The sequence below is a fragment of the Rattus norvegicus genome, chromosome 11 (assembly GCF_021556685.1).
Source record: "Rattus norvegicus strain SHRSP/BbbUtx chromosome 11, alternate assembly SHRSP_T2T, whole genome shotgun sequence".
NCBI lineage: Eukaryota > Metazoa > Chordata > Mammalia > Rodentia > Muridae > Rattus > Rattus norvegicus.
Genome location: NC_141544.1, coordinates 65,926,141 through 65,948,300, shown reverse-complemented (window position 1 = coordinate 65,948,300; position 22,160 = coordinate 65,926,141). Strand labels below are relative to the sequence as shown.

Genomic DNA, 22,160 nt, shown 5'->3' with positions numbered 1-22,160 from the left:
CTGCCCTAAACCCATCTGGTCCTGGGCTCTTTTTGGTTGGGAGACTTTTAACAACTGCTTCTATTTCTTTAGGAGTTATGGGGTTGTTTATATGGTTTATCTGTTCCTGATTAACTTTGGTACCTGGTATTTGTCTAGAAAATTGTCCATTTCCTCCAGGTTTGCCAGTTTTGTTGAACATAGGGTTTTGTAGTAGTTTATTATGATTTTTTTTAAATTTCCTCAGATTCTGTTGTTATGTCTGCCATTTCATTTCTGATTTCCTCAATTTGGATACACTGTCTGTGACCTCTGGTTATCTGGTTAAGGGTTTATCTATCTTGTTGATTTTCTCAAAGAACGAGCTCCTGGTTTTGTTGATTCTTTATATAGTTCTTTCTGTTTCTACATGGTTGATATCAGCCCTGAGTTTGATTATTTCCTACTGTCTACTCCTCTTGGGTTTATTTGCTTCTTTTTGTTCTATGCTCTCTCCAGTTTCTTTTTGGTGGCACTCAGAGCTATGAGTTTTCCTCTTAGCACTGCTCTCATTGTGTCACATAAGTTTGGGTATGTTGTACCTTCATTGCCATTAAAATCTAAAAAGTCTTTGATTTCTTTTTTTATGTCTTACTTGACCAAATTCTCTTTGAGCAGAGCATTGTTCACCTACCATATGTATGTGGGCTTTCTGTCATTTTTCTTATTATTGAAGACCGGCCTTAGTCCACGGTAATCTGATAGGATTCGTGGGATTATTTCATTCTTCTTGTATCTGTTAGGGCCTGTTTTGTGACAAATTATATGGTCAGTTTTGGAGAAGGTAGCATGAGGTGCCGAGAAAAAGTTATATTCTTTTGTTTTAGGGTGAAATGTTCTATAAATATTTGTTTAATTCATTTGTTTCATAACTTCCATTAGTTTCTGAATGTCTCTGTTTAGTTTCTGTTTCCAAGATCAGTCCATTGATCAGAGTAGAGTGTTGAAATCTCCCACTATTATTGTGTGAGGTGCAATGTGTGCTTTGAGCTTTAGCAAGGTTTCTTTTATGAATGTGGGTTCCCTTGCATTTGGAGCATAGCTATTCATAATTGAGAGTTCATGTTGGTGGATTTTTCCTTCCTTATCTTTTTTGATAACTTTTGGTTGAACGTTGATTTTATTAATTATTAGAACTCTAGCTTGTTTCTTGGGAACATTTGCTTGGAAAATTGTTTTCTAGCCTTTTACTGAGGTACTGTCTGTTTTTGTCACTGAGGTGTGTTTCCTTTATGCAGCAAAATGCCATGTCCTCTTTAAGTACCAGTCTGTTATTCTATGTCTTTTTATTGGCAAGTTGAGTCCATTGATGTTAAGAGATATTAAGGAATAGTGATTGTTGTTTCCTGTTATTTTTGTTGTTAGAGGTGGAATTATGTTTGTGTGTCTCTCTTCTGTTGGGTTTATTGCAAGGAGAATACTCTCTTGCTTTATCTAGGGTGTAGTTTCCCTCCTTGTGTAGGACTTTTCTATCTATTATCCTTTCTAGGGCTGGATTTGTGGAAAGATACTGTGTAATTTTGGTTTTGTCAGGAAATATCTTGGTTTTTCCATCTATGTTAATTGATAGTTTTGCTGGATATAGTAGCCTATGCTGGCATTTGTGTTCTCTTAGGGTCTGTGTGACATCTGCCTAGGATCTTCTGGCTTTCATAGTCTCTGTTGGGAAGTCTGGTGTAATTCTGATAGGTGTGCCTTTATATATTACTTGACCCTTTTCCCTTACTGATTTTAATATTATTTCTTTGTTTTGTGCATTTGTTTTTTGACTATTATGTGATGGGAGGAATTTCTTTTCTGGTCCCATGTATTTGGAGGTCTGTAAGCTTCTTATATGATTATTGTCATCTCTTTCTTTAGGTTAGGGAAGTTTTCTTCTATAATTTTGTTGAAGATATTCACTGGTGGTTTAAGTTGTGAATCTTCACTCTCTTTTATCCTTAGGTTTGATGTTCTCATAGTGTCCTAAAATTTCCTACATGTTTTGGGTTAGGAGCTTTTTGTGTTTTCATTTTCTTTGATGGTTGTATCAATGCTTTCTGAGTTATTTTCTGCCCCTGAGTTTTTCTCTTCTATCTCTCATATTCTGTTGGTGATACTTGCATCTATGGCTCTTGATCTTTTTCCTAGGTTTTCTATCTCCAAGGTTATTTCCCTTTGTGATTTGTTTATTGTTTCTATTTCCATTTTTTAATCCTGGATTTTTTTTTCAATTCCTTCACGTGCTTGGCTGTGTTTTCCTGTAATTCTTTTTTTTTTCCCACAGTGAGACACAGAGCTTTTATTAGCCTTTCCTGCTCTCGGTGTCCTCACTGTCCCCTCCTCTGGACACAGCATTCTGGAGGAACAACAGGAAGTCAGGAGGCCCCAGATGAGTGTAGTGTCTGCTCCACAGGTCACAGCCTGGTACGATACCGGATGGGCACATCTTCCTCCGGCTGCATCAGGCCAAAGCCATATCTGCTAAGGTCAAACTCCGGGACCTCTGTGTCCTCACTGACCAGCTCCAGGTCAAAATGAGTCAGCAGCAGGACCACAAACTGTTTGATGATGTTGATGGCATAGCTCTTCCCCAGGCACTGGTTGTGCCCTGCGCCCCATGGCATGTTGTAATTCTTCAGCCGTTTCCCATCTTTGTAAAAATCTTTCTTTTCTGACCCATCTGGGTTCAAGAACCGGTTGTATTTAAAGACCTCAGGTTCTGTGTAGGTTTCTGGGTCCTTCTGGGGACTCAGGAAAGGAAAGAGGAGAAGGCGGTCACCGCGTCAAAGAGAGAATTCCCTCTCATCTGCCATAGGCAAGGCCAGATCTGCCATGACCTCACGGGTGATGAAGGGGGCGGCTGTGAGCCAGAGGGTCTCATTGAGCACACTGTCTAGCACAGGCATGCTGTCCAGAATCTTCTGCAGGAGTGCGATCATCTGTAAAACAGGCTTCTCTGCTTGCCAGACGATGCGTTTCAGCTCTGCCTTCCTGTAATTCTTTAAGAGATCTTTTTGTTTCCTTTATAAGGGCTTCTATTTATTTGCCTATGTTATCCTGTATTTCTTTAAGGGACTTTTTATGTCCTTCTTAAAGTCCTCTATCATCATTATGAGATGTGATTTTAAATCCAAGTCTTGCTTTTTCAGTGTGTTTGGACATCCAGTACTTGTGTTGGTGGGAGAGCTGGGCTCTGATGCTGCTGAGTAATCTTGCTTCTGTTGCTTAGTTTCTTGTGCTTGCCTCTCGCCATCAGGTTGTCTCTGGTATTAGCTTGTCTTGCTGTCTCTACCAGCCTCTTGACCCTCCTGTAAGTCTGTGTCACCACTCCGGTAGACCTGTTTTCTTTCAGCCTGGTCTGGGTATAGAGAGCTGTCGGACTGGTTCAGCTCTTGGAGCTGGCAGAAACTAGGTGGATCCTGTTTGTGTGTCCTGAGGCCTAATTGGGGGTTGCTTGGAGCAGAAGACTTGGAGTTATCTCTGCTCTCAGGTGTGTCAGTGCTCCTGGTGCCTGACTTTCAGGTCTTCGTGCAGGCAGAAACTGCATGGGTCCTGCCCCTGACTGCTTGTAGGTCCCTGTGCCCAGAGGGTACTAGTTGGGTTCCTCTTGGGCCAGGAATGTGAGCAGAAATAGTTGTCTCCTCTGAGCTCTTAGGATTATCAGCACTTCTGAGAGTCATTCTCTCTCTCCCATGGGATTTGGGTACAGAGAACTGTGGAACCAGTTCAGGTCTGGGCACAGGCAGAAACCAGAAATTAGTTCTACATCTTGATCTGAGGACAACCATGGGGAGACTTAATTCCACAAGCAGCCAAGAAAAGGGTTATCCATCTATATTGGGCAGAGCTTGAGCATAGGACCTCAAGGCCATCCCCACAGTGACTCAATACCTCCAAGGCTACACTACTGTAACAAGATCACAACTCCTAATAGTGACACTTGTCATTGGCATATTCAAACCACCACAGAGGTATCGGGAAATTGTCAGTAGAAGGACAGCGACATCAAATCACCAAGCACTTGACGTACCTTCAAGCTGCTCTCCAAAGGCCTTGGAATTAAGAACAATACACTTTCTATCACCTGCAATGCAGTAAATAAAACAGACAAGTACCAGAAGAGCACCTCCCCAAGCATTCCAGGGGGAATTAATGAGTCAGATGTAACCCCCAGTAAGGCAACACCATGAAGGATGATTTGATGCAGGGCCAAATCATTCTCAAGAGAGTTTCTGAATACTTCTGTGGTGGTTTGAATATGCCTGTCCAATGGGAAGTGGCACTATTAGGAGGTGTGGTTTTGTTACCATGGTTATACCAAGGCTATAGCCTTGTTGGAGGAATTGAGTCATTGTGGGGGGGAGGTGGACTTTGAAGTCCTATGCTCAAACTTTGCCCAGTGTGAAAGGATAACCCTCCTCCTAGCTGTCTGCAGATGAGAGTCTCCTCCTGGTTGTCCTCAGATCCAGATATAGAATTCTTCCAGCACGATATCTTCCTGCATGCTGCCATGCTTCCTGCCATGATGATAATGAACTAAAACACTGAATTGGTATTGAAAGGTCAGACCTATACTGGTAGAGCCTGTTGTAATCAAAGACCCAGGTGAGAGATGTAAACACATGAACTGATGTGTGGCAATGAGATTTAATAAATGAAACATGACTTGTTCAGAAAGTCTAAATCAGGTCATGGATGACAGTATGCGAGACCCTGCCAGGCAATGATAATGCCCAGTAGTTACTGTGAATTTTTGATGCTTGACAAGTAACTAAAGCCATATGGGCTCCCATCAGTCACTGAATATCTTTGAGGATTAATTACCTATTTAGAAAATGAGACTGATGCTTATAACCATAAACACGTATGTATAAGGATGTGGATATGTGATCTAATAAGTCTGAACTTTGCTAAGTGATCAAGAAAGTGTTTAGTGATGTTGACTTTTATCATCATTGATACCGCAAAACCATTTTGTCGTCAGATCCTGTTTCTATAAATACTAGCAGGAATATCATTTTTTTTCAGACAATTGTTCTGACATAGAAATTAAGTCATTTTCTCAAGATCCACAGGCTGTAGGGGGTGTTTCAGGGGCTTATCAGCCATGCAAACTGCTTCCGCCTCAGGAGTGCAGGAACTGTTTACCTCTGTGTCAAGAGGAAATCCAGGATTAAACTTACATTTAGCCTAAAGCTGTGTGCCCTGGGCCTAAAGGCAAGGAGGAATTTTTAGGGGAAGCACACAGAGGTCATCAGAGCAGGCTGTGGGATAAGATCAAGGGGAAGAATGGCAGAGAAGGGCAGTGCATGAATGACTTATAAATCTTGCCTTCACTTTTCCTGACAGTTAGGTGGATCTGCATGAAAAGTGGAGTAGATTCAAATGGGCTGGAAACCATGGGGGTCAAGAGGGAGAGGGTGCTCCAGCAAGGTTCCTTTCTCACAAGTAACAGCGACCAACCTGGAGGGAGCTGGATGGCACGATGATTGCACATTTCTTGGCGAGCTTTGCACATAGCTCTGGAAGGCTGGAATAGATGTGTCCGTAGGCAAGGGTGTGTGCTGAAGGGGTCGCTGCATTGGGTGTGTCTGAACTGACACTTCTTTTTAAGTGGATTCATGTCTTTTGCTCTTTTGTCTTGATGGTCAGATCTTTGTCTCAAATGGAGAGTCCTGCCTTCCTCTTCCAGTTACCAAGGAAAAGGATTTCCTGACATATGGATCTGCGCCAATAATCCCAACAACCTGGAAAACAGGTCATTTTTGATTAGTTTTCTAAAACTTTTCTATCAAGTTAAAATTTCTAAGATGTACCTTATAAACCTCAAAGGTGTTAGTTATAGGTGTTGCTATCTGTGAGAATATTCTTTGTTGGTATATTTCCCATTGATTAAAACAGATCTGCTATCACAAAACACAAGTCCTAAAGTATGTGTGGCTTCAACCTGGCCGAAAGCCTTGGCCTCCAGAACTCTGCCTTCTGATGAGTGCTCACAAGGCAATTTGATCTTACAGGAGGGTCCTTGAGATCGTACATCCAAGAGCAATAAGCTGTTAAGATTATGTGTTTTTTTTCTATTTAAGTCATATATTGATTTCATTGCTTTATATGCTGGAGGAAAAAGTTCAGACTAAACAGGAAAAAGGGCTGATTAAATATTGATGGCTGTCGGTATTCTCACGAGCCCTTTTAGACTAATATCGTTTCTCTTGGGAAAAGAGTTAGTGTTCCTTTTTACTAGAGACACCCCCACCCCAGCATTGCCTTCTCTGTACAATCTCCTCTATGTCCTTAGAGCTGAAGAGTAAATGGATCTCTATTACTAATCTGGAGGATAATAATTCTTTAATATTTTTACCCAGCTCTGAAAACAAATCACACAGGCCCAGGAAGCCGGCTTTCACAGCTCTCTTTAATTCGAATTGTCCAATGACCCTGAACTATCATGCCCTTGCCCTCTTCCCTTAGCAACTAGTGACACCTCACAGAGCATTGCAGAATCATCCTCAAGACTACATTAACTTTGTCCCTTTTGTACATCCAGATAATTCCACTTGCAAGGGGAGGCAAGACAGATTTAGTTGTGTTGACAGAAAATTGATGGTCTTTGAAACTATATATACCAGAAAGTGCTTCTATTTCTAGCTCCCCAAAGTCCCTGCACCTTTAAACACAATGACATAATACGGACCATCTGTATTTCATCTCTATTGAGAAGATTATAATAAAATATTTATAGGACAGCAGCAGGAGGCTTAGCAAGATGTAATAGCATCTAATTGGGAGCTGACGCTTCTTGCTTAGGGCACTCGTGGTCTGTTGTGTGGGTATGGTGACTCCTGGGGGAAGCCTGGGAATTAGTCCTGTGACCTCACTCGGTCCTCTGATTCAGCATCACAGATGGGCCTGCTTTCATGAAGAGTGGGCCGTGAACTGTGCCACGAGACCTATGCGCTGTGAAGTTCAGATAGAATCAAATCAAATAAACTCATAAACAAAAATAATGTAGTTGTGTGTTAGGGCATGTTCTGTGAGTCAAAGAACAGAGTCTTGAGATTAGACAAGGTATTATCTATACTTACAGGGCCCACAGTTGGTGGTCCAATGTTGCTTCCTAGTTGTCACCAAGGTCAGTGCTAGTGGGCATTCGAAAGAACATGGTCTACGTTAACAGAACTTGAGACAGAAATAACCACTTTCGTCAACATGGAAGCTTACCCCTCCATCTTTACAAAAGTCCCGTGGACTCATTTGATTTTTAAGAGGAGAAAGCACAGATATTCAGAAGGCTTTAGTGACCTGCTGGGGATTCCCCCTGCAAGCTGAACTTAAGGCAGAGGGTCTGACACAAAACATCTTATGACATCCTCTGGAACTCAGTTCCACTTTACATGCATTCAGTGATGAAAACCATCACACCCATAGTAGTGTTCACCGCCAGTAGCGTGGGCAAGATAAGATAGAGCCAGTTTTGTTGAGACTACTGAAGGCTTGTTTTCCGGTTTGAGCACAGAGGGAAACGACATTTTTGTCACAGTCCCTGAGAAATAACTATCAGCATGCTCCCATTATATTCATGATATGCATTCATCTGTATTGAATGCAGGGATCACCAGCAGGGTATGCCTGGTATCTAGCTGAAGCAAAACCGCCTTCATTTCGGAAAGGATGCAAAATACATAGAGGTCATACTGCATATTAAAATTTGTGTCCAGAAATCTTTGAAGTAGGCAGTTGAATGCGCTTCAGTTTAATAAAGAACTCCGTTCCTGTGCTCTGAATAAAAACTGGATGTGGCCGTGAGGTTCTTTACTCAGACAAAACAGTGCTGTGTAAGCATTGCTCTGTGAATGTCAAATTCATGTAGTTGGTGGCAGTTTCTGCAGCCTTGTGTACTCTTCCTTGGGATTTGTTTATGCAGCACCTTTCTTTGAAAATAACAATAACAGCAAACACCACACGAAGGCAAGATGAAGTGTTTTTTCCCAGCAGTGCTTGACTTTGGTGGTAGTTCCTCACTCTCTCTGCTGGCAGAGGTCAGGAAAAATGCATGCTCACAGCGCTGAAAAACAGAGCGGGTCCTTTCCTTCTGCCCTGTATTTCCTTCCCTGTTTCCAGTGTGGAGAGACCCTCCCCATTCCCAGTCTCCTCCCTCTCTGCGCTCAACACCCATACATTTTCTAACTCCCTCCACCTCCTCTTTCAGTGACTGGATGCAACTCCTCCTCATTCCACCTATTCATAATAGAAAACATCTTAACCTAGAAGAGACCCAAAGAATTGACATTCATAGTCACACTGCTCACCCAGCCATGCCTGGATTCAATGCTATACTCAGACATAGTTCAATCCCTTTTTCTTTTTGCATCAAGTTTTGAAACCAACACAAACTAAACAAAATATTTCACCTTTTAAATCTAAAACCAAGAATAACAATGCCAACCAACCAGAGCTTCGAGGGACTAAACCACTACTGAAAGACTACACATGGACTGACCCAGGGCTCCAACTGCATATGTAGCAGAGAATAGCCTTGTTGGGGCACCAGTGGAAGGGGAAGCCCTTGGTCCTGCCAAAGTTGCAGGGGAATGTCAGGGGGGTGCTGTAAGGGGGTTAGATGGGGGGAACACCCATATGGGGGAGGGGGTGGGGATGGGGACTTATGGACAGGAAACTGGGAAAGGAAATACCATTTGAAATGTAAGTAAAAAAATATATCTAATAAAAAACAAATAAAAAAACAATTTGTCTGATTCAGCTCCCCATGACGTAGCTATAAACATTAAAAAACTTAAAGCAAAATGGCTTCAAGCCTTCTAAAATAAAGGATTGCTTATTTTCTGGAACTATGACAAGAGTCATTCATGGTCGTTAAGTCCACAAGGCTGGGAGACAGGATGATTGTATAGTACTGGACCACTGAGGACAGCAGTTCATTTGGGAAAGATGTACCAGTCCGAGTCGCTCAGATCTATCTGGCGACAGCTATGTGCAAGCCTTCATAACCCCAAGGCTGTCTCTGAAAACTACATGACAGGATAACCATTGCTCTCTCAGCGATTGCAAACTAGGGAGCCGTGTGTCTCAGAGGCAGAATTGTTTGTAAACTCTTAGAGTGTTACGTAGATTTCTACACCAGAATTTGGATGTGGCGAAAAGTTTGTCCATATTGTGACAATCCAAAACAAATTGTTTTTAAAGATTTGATTTATGATACTATAGGATAAGTGGACCATTCACAAAATAATTTGCGTTCTCACACCCTGGCCCCTTCCTTTTCTTTATAGCTCCTTCCCATACCAAGTGGACATTTAAGATTAAATACTGCCCCAAAGTAATACAATCCTACTTTATAGTCAAATTTTTGGGTGTATAACAGAAACTCTAACACTTTCAGGAAGTAAATTGTCTTTTCTACTCAGTAAATACCTTACCACTGCCTTCGGATGATAATTTGTTACTTGTTGATTATGAAGCTGTAACCAGGTAGAATGCCTGCCTTCTATCCCATTGGGCACCATGAACAGAAGACCACCAGCAAAAGATGAGAGAGAGAAGCAACTTCAAGAATCAGTCCAGAGATATCGGGACAGGCTGGTGGATACACAGCCACAGGTGAGCAGCCACTCATCTTTTCAAATTGAGCGATTGCTCTCAAGCTGCTGGCCCTTACATGCAAATCGACCAATGTGGTTTTCTCCAGTAAAATATACAGCTTCTTTTCAATTTCCATTTTGTCCTTTTCTTTTAATGCTGCACCTGAGAATTATGGTAAGGTGGAAGGTGGTTCTATAAAAATATCTGCACATGTACTTTTTAAGGCCATCTATCTGCACACAGACTATGTGCGCAGACAAGGCATCTCTTTCTGCTTGTTTAGGGTCAGGTATTCAAGGCAGGGAACTAGGTTTCCATGACTACAAAGATTAGGCTACCTCCCTCCCCTAATCTCTACACTACCAGGCTTCTTCCCTAGAAATGGACATTTTTGGGTAAAGAGTGTTTTGTAGACAACTCTGGCCTATTACTACAGAAAGTCAAAGGTACATTTCATTGTTACAAGAACTCAATAAGAATAAGCATTACTATGGATGAACAGGGAGTTGTAACAATTTTAGTGTAAGAAATGTGACATACAGAAAAATTCTGTAAACTTCATTTTTTTTGTTGTTGTTGTTTATAAAAGTTTTGAGATGAGTTTTATTACGACAGAGCCTTGGCCAGCTTCAAACTCACAATTTTCCCACCTCCATTTCCCAACTGCACGGATTACAGATGTGAGTCACCACATCTGTTTCCTCATGAATTGAGGGGCTGTACACATGTAGTCTGTTATAGCAGTTGTGAGTAAAGCGATTACAGATGGACCGCCTCTTGTTTGAAATACTGGGACCAGAAGTGTTTCAGATGTCATATTTTCGAGCCCAAGAAACAAGTTTTAGTACTGTGGCACTGAGAAAGTTTTAAGCTTTAGATTGTTCAGGATTTCCAATGATAGCACACCTTGGGCAGGTAAGTTTTTGTCTTCTCTAGGTCCACACTGAGAAGTGTGATGGCTGAATTGTGTGATGTGGGCTTGTTTAGCTTCGTAGGAAGCTGTCGGTCTACAGTCCTACGAGTCCAGAGGGAGGTTGGTCTGGTTCTTTTCCTTTTCTCTATTGATAAAGAAATAGAAGGGGTGTCTTCTTCTTTGTCTATTTGCCATCTGTAAGTCGGTCGAATGAGATGTTTTTAAAAGCCTCTGGGCCTAGCGTCACTTCTCTTCTCTTCTCTTCTCTTCTCTTCTCTTCTCTTCTCTTCTCTTCTCTTCTCTTCTCTTCTCTTCTCTTCTCTTCTCTTCTCTTCTTCCTCTTTCCTTTTTCTCATTTCTGGGGCCTGAACCCAGGGTCTTATTGTTTCTAGGCAAGTGCTCTGCTATTGGCCATCTTTCCAGCACATTTGACTCATTTGTTTCTTTTTTAATTTTATTATTTATTTACTTTACATCCTGATCTGAGCTTCCCCTCCCTCCTCTCCTCTTAGTCCCTCATTCCCACATCCCCTACCCATACCTCACCTAAATTAAAATTCTGCTTGTTCATTGCTGTTTGGTACAAAAGTGATTTACTTTAATATGTTAATCCCAGGCACTAAACCACCATCCAAAGAGTTCACATGGACCGACCCCTGGCTCCAACTGTGTATGAAGCAGAGGATGGCCTTGTTGGGAACCAATGGGAGGAGAAGCCCTTGGTACTGCCAAGGTTGAACACCCCACCCCCCAGTGTAAGAAGGGAGTGTCAGGGCAGGGAGGCAGGAAGGGGTGGATGGATAGGTGGGGGAACACCCTCATAGAAGAGGAGGAAGGGAGATAGGATAGGGGGTTTATGGATGGGAAACTGGGAAAGGGGATAACATTTGAAATGTAAAAAAAAAAAAAATCCAATAAAAAAATAAAAAGGACCAAAGTATTAAAAAAAAGAATAGTTTGGGGTTATAAAATATTTTTTAAATTTCCTAGAAATAATTAACGATTACAATAAAGTAACAGAATCCCAAAATGAATATGTCATCTTCATTTTTATTAGCATATATTAACTGTCCAAAGTAACGGAATTCCTCAGGACATTTCTATAATACATATGTATAATTTAATTATTTTCAATCTTCTCTTACTTGTTCCTTTAACTTTTACTGCTCTCCTTTCCTTTCCCCTTCCATATCTGAGGTATATTTTTAATCTTCATTTTCACTTTGACTTATTTGGTTGAATGCACATGTGTGCGTGCACATGCGTGCAAGAGGTCATAGGACAACTTTGGGTGTCCATCAGTCTTTGCCTTCCATCTTGTTTGAGGCAATGTCTCTCTGTTGTTCAAAGCTGCATTTGCATGTGAGTCTCTAGAGATCCCAGATCTCTGTTCTTATTTCTATAGGAGCATCAGGATTGTAGATGTGTGCCACTGCACATGGTCTATGTGGGCTCTGGGGATGCAACTCAGTCTTTATATCCATGTCAAATGGTCTTTACCCACTGAGCTATGTCCTCAGCCCTTACTCTCTGATCCAAGAGTTATGTCCCTGTTTATAGATTCAGCTCCCAAATTCAACATTTACAACTTTATATAGTTTGTTTACTCAAGTAGCATTTGAGCAGATCAACAGTAAATATGCAGAATTATTGACTTGTCTGCAGATGCCAGAAAACAAAAAAGGAAAGACTCATTAGAGTAGACAATCTGGTGATGGGGTAAAAGTCAATCAAATATTGCATCCATTTTGGTTTATTATAATGTAAGCATATTCTCTTCTTACCTTCCCACTTTGCTAGGGATCTGCTGCTGTGCTGAAGTGGTCACAGGGGTGGCTCTCCCCTTTTAGCCTAGCGTCAGGGTCAATCTTGGAATGATACTAATGACTATTTGGGAAATGCATCCCCCAAGCATTCTCTACTGCTAAAATACATCTCACCTCTCTACTTAGTTTATAAAGCTAGTCTGGCATGTGCTAAAAGAAACCAGAAACAAAGGCATGAGAGCCTGCGATTATCTTAACTAACAGGCAAATAGCTAAATTCAGAAGTTTCTATCTGGAAATATCTCAGCTATAAAAGTCATTTCTTAATATGACTTCCATTTCTTGAAGCTCTGGGGAGACAGTCAACACATTGGAATTGATTTTATCTTTTGACCATCTCTGAATATATTGTTTTCCTTCCTTACAGGTCATTGTTGACCATTGAATATTGATAGTGTCATTCACAAAGCCTTGAGTAGCTTATTGTTTGTTTAAAGTTGGACTGTGTAATTCATTATTAAGTGGAGATTTGAATGGCAGCTAATGAAGTCAACAGATGGGAGCCATTCATTCTGCTCGTTCTCTTTCTCAGTAGATTCCCCTCCCCACAATAATTTAAGTCAAGATTATAGATTTAGCTCATTCCAATTCTAACAACAATTTAGCCCCACTTATGTAGAAATCTTGTTCAAAGGATATAAGAATCCTCACTGTCTTCCTTTATAGAAAAGAAAGTTTCCATAAAAATCTACATGGGTAAACATTCCTAGAATCTTAACATACTTTCAAGTATTCAGTACTTGTCAGTGACCCAACCCCAGGCAGCTGGTTGAATTTAAGTGGCCATTGACATTTAAATGCTTACCTTTTGGTACACCCCAGATTAGACCATGTTGGAAGTTCATAGTAACTGGAGTAGTAGACTGTAAGGTTCCTGGTGGTAGGGAAACTCTCAGTTTTGCCTACCATTACTTTGGTATTACCTACATCAGTGCCTGGTAGGTCCTGGACACTCAACAGGCTGTTGAAATAGTAAATATATCACATCCTCGGGTAAAAATCAGTCTCTTTGCAGATCAAATCTAATGATGATTTGCAAATTACCAACCTCAGTAAGACAATAGTTCGGTAATACCTGATCACACTTGACATGGTGTGGAAATTTATTCTAAGGAGACTCTGAAGGGTGATTTAGTGTAAATATATGTTATAGGGGAAGTAGCCTTGAACTTCTATCTTGAAGTCTAGTTAGAGTAAATTGAAGGAATCGGAGAGAACATTCAAGGCAAGAACAGCATAAATAAGGACTTGGCAAAGAGCAGTACTCTCGACCCTCAGGGGGTACTTAGATATTTTAAAAAGCTAACCCAGTCTTTGTATAGTATAGTTAACTTTTCAAAAAGGGGAAAATCCTTTATAAAATATGGTAATTACTGAATAGGAGAATTTTAAAAGATCGTCTCAATTCTTCTTTTATAAAAAGTGCCCACGAAAATAATGTGGGTGTTCAATAACTCTTGTTTGGAATATCTACCCAGTGCCCAAGCGAGCCTGAAAGCCATGCAGCAGACAGTATGACATTGTCTTCTTGGTACCTTTAAAATGTCTTTCACGTAAGGACATTTGACAGATATGGGAATGGGAATGTCAAGAGAAGCAGCATTGGTTCCACTGGGCATCAAAATAAACTGCATTCCGGTGCAGGCTGAATGCTGCTGTAAAATCAGAATTGGCTAATTTACTACCATGACTCAGCATATTTCTCGGCTGGCACTCATTTGTCTATCCTCTCAAAGCCAGGCTGTCCAAAAGTATAAACTGTGTAATTATGCTTGTCCGTCCCCTTGCTCTTCCCTCTAGCCTCTCACTGGTAGTGATCACTTACCCACTGAGCAGACCTGGGTGACAAATGTAGCCACATCTTACTCTGCACATCTAGTCCTTAACCTCTGTTTGCCAGCATCAACGGCAGCTGGCAAACTGATCTGGGAGGTGAAGAGGGGAAACTAGGTATCTTAGTTAATTCTCTGTTGCTGTGCTAAAATGCCATTACCAAAAGCAATTTAAGGAAGAAACGTGTATTTTGGCTCAAAGTTCAAGGATAGAGCCCATCATACCAGTGGAGTCAAGGCTCCCCACCCTCCATTGATCTTTGCATTGTGTCCAGTTGTGGCTTTCTATGAAGATCTCCCCTTGCTCTCCAACGAGAGGCTTCTTTGATGAGGGCTGATAGCTACACTTGTCTGTGGGTTCAAGGATAAGATTTAGAATGGAGTAAGGAAGTACCCTGGTCTGGAAAACTGTAGAATAGATTCTCTACTAAGGAGGATGACCTCACTAGTCATGCTCAGCTGCCTAGGTTTCCAGTCCTGGGGCATGGTTTCCTTCCTGTTGAGTGGGCCTTAAGTACAACTGGACCGATGTTTGTTAACACCAACATGGGCAAGCTACTTATCGCACACCTAGGGATATCTTGCCATGGTGGTCATTGTCATGGTTCATAGGGGTTGCATCCGGCTAGGACTATTCATTGCTTCCCTCCCTTGGCAACTGGTAAAGTACCTTCTTGGAGAAAGCCAGACCTCAGGAATTAATTTTTCAGGTTAGATCAAGCTCAAATTATCCAAGCCAGAGGCTCACTTTATCTAAACAATCTGTCACTAGAGGCTTGTCTCCTACTGATTCCCAAGCCTGTCAAGTTGACAGTCAACCCTAAGCACCACACCAGATCCACACTTCCAGGATCGTGTTGCGTCTCAAGTTCTGTGGTGCTAGGTTTTATATTACCCACAACCAGGACAGTAGAATGTTAATACATAAGCTCCTCACAGAATCCAGCATCTTTTTCCCCCAGCCATGTTCACAGCCTACCTGTGTGTAGCCTGACAGTCTCTTACCTCTAAGACCCATGTGGGAATACCCCACTGTCTTTGTAGAAGAGGCATCCTAATGGCAGGCATGCCTTGTCCTCTAGTGTAGAAGGCATATCTCATTCTGAAGTTGCATATCTACGTGGTTATGCATACTTCATACAACCTTTCAGCTACTTACGTTCATTATATCAAAGGGAGAGAGGCAAATGATTAATCGAATCATGCCTCTTTAAATGGTGACATTAGCATTTTTCTGTCTAATTCTTGCACCAGTTTTGATCACAGGGAAAGAACAGTGCAGAAGAAAAGGCCGCTCAAACATTTGTAGAGCAGCACAGTAGTATGTGACAAATCATATTTGGTAGAAGAAACCCCTAAGTTCAGTAAGCTGAAAAGAAAGGCTACCTCCAGTTCTGTCACCCACAGTGGTACATTTTTCTAGAATAAAGAAATTGTGTAATTGATACTCTGTGTCAACCAGCCAAAACCCTGGTTATAAATTGTGTGACTGGAGCAATCTTTTACAATCTTTCTTCTGAACATACATATGAGGAATTCCAGTGTAGGCTTCTTTCTCCCATGTTTACCTACCTGCTTCCTACACTGAGTGACAAGCGCCACCTGCTGGCCAAGAGAAGCGTTTCCATGTTCACGTGTAGATTGAGTGCTTTGCTTGACAAATTAATCTTTTCTATTTTCTAATATACTGAGGCAGTACTTTTAATACCATTGACCCACGAAATCAAACTCTATGCAGTGTAGGAGTTTCTAAGCTTCCAGTTCTCCTCCCTTAGTTTTAAGTCACAGCTTAAATTACTATTTTCCATTGTATATCAAGGCTGACTCTGTGCATAGAATTTACTTGTAGAAGTGATGCAGAGAGAGAGGGCATAGGGAAGACAGACAGAAAGAGGCAGAGACATAGGCATACAGACAGAGAGAAAGAGAGAGACTCATAAAAAGATAAAAAAGAATTTGCTTTTAGTTACATTTGATTCAGGCACTTTTAAACTACATTAAAATACACCTAATGCCCTCAGTCATTAAAAGATGAATCATAGTTTCATGCTTCAAACTTAGCTACTACAGTATGTTTATCTTTTAGTTAAAAATTATAATTTTTTATTTTATATTTGCATATTTGTGCGTGCATGCAAGCGTGCATGTTTGTCTGCGTGAGCGTGTGTGTGTGTGTGTGTGTGTGTGTGTGTGTGTGTGTGTGTGTGTGTATGTGTCATGTGGGGGTTGCCTGAATGTATGTATGCACATGCACATTCAGTGCTCACGGAGTCCAGAAGAGAGTGTTGGATTCTCTGGAACTGGAATTACAGATGGTTGTGAGCTGCCATGTGGGTGCTCGGAATTAGCATGTTTGTGCTGTGTGTATTATGTTGTTTATGTATGTATCCTCTGGGCTTTGTGGCTAATAGTAATTTGTTAGCCCCCAGTCAAGGCTCTCTGTACTCAGAGACTACTTTCCCCCAACATGCTTTTTTGCAGTTGGCCTGATTCTTCTCTGCATTCTTCACGAGTTCCTCATATCCGCCCTGCCCTGAGAACCTTTGTTCCTGCTGTTCTCCTCTGCAGTGGCCCCTGCCCTTTCTCTGGTCCCTTCTGATCTCAAACTAAAACCAAACCTGGTATGAAAATTTTTTTTAATCCATCCTGGCCTGTAAAAGCACCTTTTTTTTCTTCTGGTGCTCTAATCCTTGGCATGTTTCTTCCAGTGCATTTTCCCCGTCTCCCTGCCATTAAAAATGCTTACACAGTCAATAGGCTCCATACTTTTAGAAAGAAAATTTTCCTTTGTTCATATCCAGAATCCTAACAACACCTAGGGTTGGCTCTTTTGAGTGCTAGGTATTTACCAAATGGCACGGAGGACAGAATGAATACATTGATATTTCATTTACTAAGACTGAGTGGTCCTACACAGGTGAGACTTTGGAACTTCTGCAGCGTATCTTACCAGACACCAATTTTTTCCCTAACACTTGGTCAAAGTAGAGTGATGTATCCTGAAGTAAAGAGTCCCCATTTGGATTTCATTTGTCTTGTTTATAGTCTTCCCAGCAAATGAACAGTCCTGGTGGAATTCCGTGCCTCTTGAAAGAGAAAGGCAGCAGTAGCATGCCATACTTCTGCAGCACCGAAATGGATACACAAAAAAATTGAACTTAAATAATCTGACAGTTCCCATGTTGGTCATTGATGCTGTAAATGTTGAGCAAAGGCAGCTTGCAGAATTTTTAGCTGTAATTTTGAAGTTTAAATAACATATCTGAGGAGAACTATGTAATGGAGAATATGAACACATTTTCCCATCTAGAATTCAGTCTGTTTAATGTGTCATTACCGTGTAGGATGCTGATTTCAAATCCGCCTCACCAAGGTGGCAGCCACCTTAGAAAGTGTATTGATTTATTATGAGTACTTTTCAACTCTCTTACGCCAACATTCATGTCCTGAAATTTATGGCACCTAAAGACCTCTTGTCTTGCAAGAGGCTATTAGTCTCATTGTAGTTGAAATAGTTTACTTTATTACTCTGCCTACATAGATCTCGTTCCTCCACGGTGTTGCATTACTTTTCCAAGATGGAAAATACATGATCTGTTCACCCTTTTCGGCCCCGAGTTCATGCTTAATAAGGAGAAGTTAGAAGAATTGCTTATGATTAACTCATCCAGAAGCCTGCTGAAGGCAGGGACAGTGGGCTGTCTTGATATTTTTCTCACTACCATGCCTGGCTCAATGTTTTATACAATAGATTTACATCAGAGGGGGCGGTCCTCTGTCCTGGACTTGAACTGTCTGACCAAATTACCATCTTAAGAAGATGGTGTTAAACCTTCTGTCAAAACAACAGTAGTTGGTGTTCGCTAAACATACTCAGATAGGATCATTAGCTAGAGAGAAGGCATCAGCCTGGTGTAATGGCATGTGGTTCACAGAGCCCAACTTCTGGATTCATAAATTACTCAACTTTTTTTTTCCCACAAGGTTGGAACTAGGGAAGATTGGCTATTGTCATCTGCTACTGGGCTCTTCAGAAATGATCAGATACTAATATTGAAGGCCAAGATGAATGTAAATCCAGAGGGGACTATGTCTCTTCTTTTGGAGGACAGAAATAGCTTTGACAGTTGCATGCAGCCATGTTGTGTTACATTCCTGTCTTTACATGCTGCCAAGTCATTCCTATCCTCATCAGTAAGCACAAGAGGAGAGGATTGGATGTGTGGCCTAAATAATTCAACAGGAGACAATACTCATTTAGATTCTAATGTCAATGTACCTGTTTGATCTCTGCCCTACACACCTCCTTAAGCACCTGAACTCTATGTACTACTAGTTCTCAGTTGGTGAACTGGCTAATCAAGGACCATGAGAAGCTCGCCAGCGGCCCAGATATATTCTGGAGACTGGTCCCTGACTCAGCTGACGAAGGTAGAGGTATTCAGTGTCCCTCCAAGGCTCCTCCTTGCTCCTCTTTAAGGGACACCTTGGTCTCTCAGCTTTCAGCTCTAGACATAGCATGTGTGTGTCCTTCCCTGGGAGCAGGAGTCCTGCTTCTCATCTTCTTTGGCTTTAATCTCTCTTGTTATTCAGAACCTGAATTCACACTTTGAATTTAGTTCAAGGATCTGGTATTTATTACTGTGGTGACTTTGAACTTCTCTGTAGTACCACTGGTTTGTTAGTCTTTGTTGAACTTTGACTCCTGCATTTTTCTGATCTATTATCTATCTCAAGTCTATAGGCTCAGGTAAAATTCACACCGAATCCTTGTCTGATTCTCTTTCCATCCTAGACTTTACCAGCAGGTACATTTAACCCTTTAGCCCATCTGCCCTAACAGGCCTAAGCTCCTCCACTCTGTGTAGAGAAGGGCTGCTGATACCCTAGGCCTAACACTGTAAGGATAGAGTCACCTCACTGTACGGTGTGGGATCTAGAGCTAAATGGTGATTTCTCTTGAGGATTCTGTCAGTTTTAGGCAGCCGTGGAAGGCAAAATTATCACTTGGGCCTTTTCAGTGACTTTTTAAATTCTTAAAGTGTCTTTTTACATACACTGTACGTTGATATTCTCCCTCTCCCAACTCCTCCTAGATCCTCCCATGACCCTACCCACCCAACTTCATGTTCTTTCTTCCTCTAAAAAGAACCACAAAACTAAAAACAAAGAAACAAACACCCAAACAAACAAACAAACAAACAAACAAACAAGTGCATCAAAAGAAACAACCCAAATGCACACAGAACAACAGCAGCAAAACACAGGGATTCTCTCATGGGTTAGCTAACCACTCCAGGGGCTGGCTGCCTGTCAGGAAGTCCAGGGTTAATGTACCTACTGACACTCTGCTGAAGAGTGTCTTTTTGTTGTTGTTGTTGTGGTTGTGGTTGTGGTTGTTGTTGTTGTTTTTCCCATCTTTATTAACTTGAGTATTTCTTATTTACATTTTGATTGTTATTCCCCTTCCCGGTTTCCAGGCCAACATCCCCCTAACCCCTCCCCCTCCCCTTCTTTATGGGTGTTCCCCTCCCCATCCTCCCCCCATTACTGCCCTCCCCACAACAATCACATTCACTGGGGGTTCAGTCTTAGCAGGACCAAGGGCTTCCCCTTCCACTGGTGCTCTTACTAGGATATTCATTGCTACCTATGAGGTCAGAGTCCAGGGTCAGTCCATGTACAGTCTTTAGGTAGTGGCTTAGTCCCTGGAAGCTCTGGTTGGTTGGCATTGTTGTTCATAAGGGGTCTCAAGCCCCTTCAAGCTCTTCCAGTCCTTTCTCTGATTCCTTCAACGGGGGTCCCATTCTCAGTTCAGTGGTTTGCTGCTGGCATTCGCCTCTGTATTTGCTGTATTCTAGCTGTGTCTCTCAGGAGAGATCGATACCCGGTACCTGCATCCTTCATCAGAGAAGCTTGTCCTTGCAGTAGATGGTGATTAACACCGAGCTCCACTTCAGGTCAATCCTCAGGTCAGAGAGTGAGAGACTTTGGAGCATTGAGCCCTCAATGGCATGTCTTCATCAAAGCTTCCCTCTCAAGGCTCAGTTGTGTAGGCAAGGAGGCAGAAAGATTGTAAGCGTGAGAAGTGGTGGATGACTCCAAGGCAACAGTGTCCTCCAGACCCAACAGGACTGATGTGTGTATGAACTCCTGGAGACTCTGACAGCACAAGACCTGCTTGCTTTTTAAGTAGGAAAAGGAGGTAGTAAGTGGTGGTTAAGATTTGCCCTGTAGATCTTAGGAGGTGAGAAGGATGAGAGAGGGAGAGAGAGAGAGAGAGAGAGAGAGAGAGAGGGAGAGAGAGAGAGAGAGAGAGAAAGAGTGAGAGAGAGAGAGAGAGAGAGAATATATATTATTTTTTGTTACAGACATGTCCCTTCAAGTTCAAACACATTCTCCAGAGACACTACGGTCTCCAGAGGGAAATTCTTCAAATGCTCATTAGGAATCAGTCACAAACTAAATTCAATGGTGTGTTATTCCCTCTTAGATCTCAAGGAAAGTAAATTTAGTTGCTGCAGAAATATGAAAGCATTTTTCTGTACTGTTCCATACACCATCAACACACACACAGAGCAGGAAAGTGGAAAAATGAGAGAGACTGACTGTTCTGTTTTCTGAGGCATTGAGTCTGAGGTGACAGGGGGGTGGGGATCATCAGTATGAGAAAACATCACATCTGTGGAAATGTAGATTCCTGGATGTGCTCCAGGCTCACAAAACAAAAATTTCTGCTATTAGAGCCTTGGAATCTTCATTCCAGGAGTGTCCAACACAAATGCTCACCCTATTTCCTTCTGCCTTGGGGGTTCCTCTGTTTTCTGCTTCCACAGATAACCCACCTGATTCCGTTGTGTTTTGCAAGTCTCTGAGCTTGTAAAAGAAACGAAGTCACCTAGCTGGTAGAGGTTAGTGGTGCCATTTAAACATAAATGCCTGTATTTTTAAGATTTCTATCATAATTATTCTTTTTGTAAATCTGAAAAGATGATGGGAATAAAAGGATTCTGTGATTAAGAAACAGCTATTCATTAGGTAGCAGAGGGAGAATTGGAAGTGGATTACTGCACTGACAGAGTTCAGTTTTATAAAAGATGGGAAAATGCGTTCTTCAAATTAAAAATGAATATATGTGATTTTAAACGATACTTAAAAATAATAGGGCAACCTAAAACTGATGCTCACAGCCCACATTGGTTAATGGAAAACACTTCTTCTAATTAGAATGGAAGGACAAACTTAGCACATTTAGCATGTGCAGAAGTTTTTAATGCACCGGTTATTTGTCTGTATCTGTTTCTGCAAAGGATGCTTTAGAAAGAAAGCTGATAGACCCTACTCTGTTAAGACAGAGCAAATTCTTCCTGTTTTGCTATTTTGCTTTGGCTTTGTCCCTTTAATTCTGTTGCATTGGGTTTTACAAGAAAAATTCTGAGTGGGAATCAGATAAGTTGAGGAGAAGGGGTCAGTGGAATATAAAGAAATCAACTAAATGTTTATAAAACTGATAAAGGTGGGCTTGTACCTGCATGATCATGCAGGACTGTGGTAAATCTGTGGCTAAGAGATTTGCCAATGTTTCTCAACTGTTGAAAGATAGCCAGTGAACTGGAAGAATCTTATCACATAAAAGAGATGTGAAATCTTGCTGATGAACAAGCCCAGGAGACAGAAGGTAGAAAGTGAAGCCTAAGGAGAGGCCTTAGGTAGGAGGAGGAACTATGTTTTCCTAAGACATGGTGAGTAGTAGTTAAGGGCTTTCTTTCACATATACAAATGACCTTAATTTTGTCTCCTCTAAAGAGGAGTCAGGATCATCTGATGACACTGAAAGGCAGGAACTGGGTACAGGCACCCAGAAGAACAGCCTTGTATGATAGGAAGGGGAATCAATTAGGGGCCAATGAAAGAACTGACCAGACAGTGAGAATCATGCATGCTCTTGTGGTATGGAATCAAGAGTCTTAGATGTATGAAATTTCTGAG

General features: G+C 41.5%; 1 protein-coding gene across 5 annotated transcripts in view; it reads left to right on the top strand.

The window, feature by feature from the left end:
* Nucleotides 1–22,160, top strand: part of Morc1 (MORC family CW-type zinc finger 1) — a 205,898-nt gene that overhangs the window by 136,353 nt on the left and 47,385 nt on the right. For all 5 annotated transcript variants that reach the window (XM_087576598.1, XM_087576599.1, XM_087576600.1 and 2 more), the window contains 2 exons: nt 5,653–5,758; nt 9,480–9,618. In XM_087576598.1, the coding sequence (XP_087432724.1) occupies nt 5,653–5,758; nt 9,480–9,618 (245 nt within the window). The remainder of the gene's footprint in view (nt 1–5,652; nt 5,759–9,479; nt 9,619–22,160) is intronic.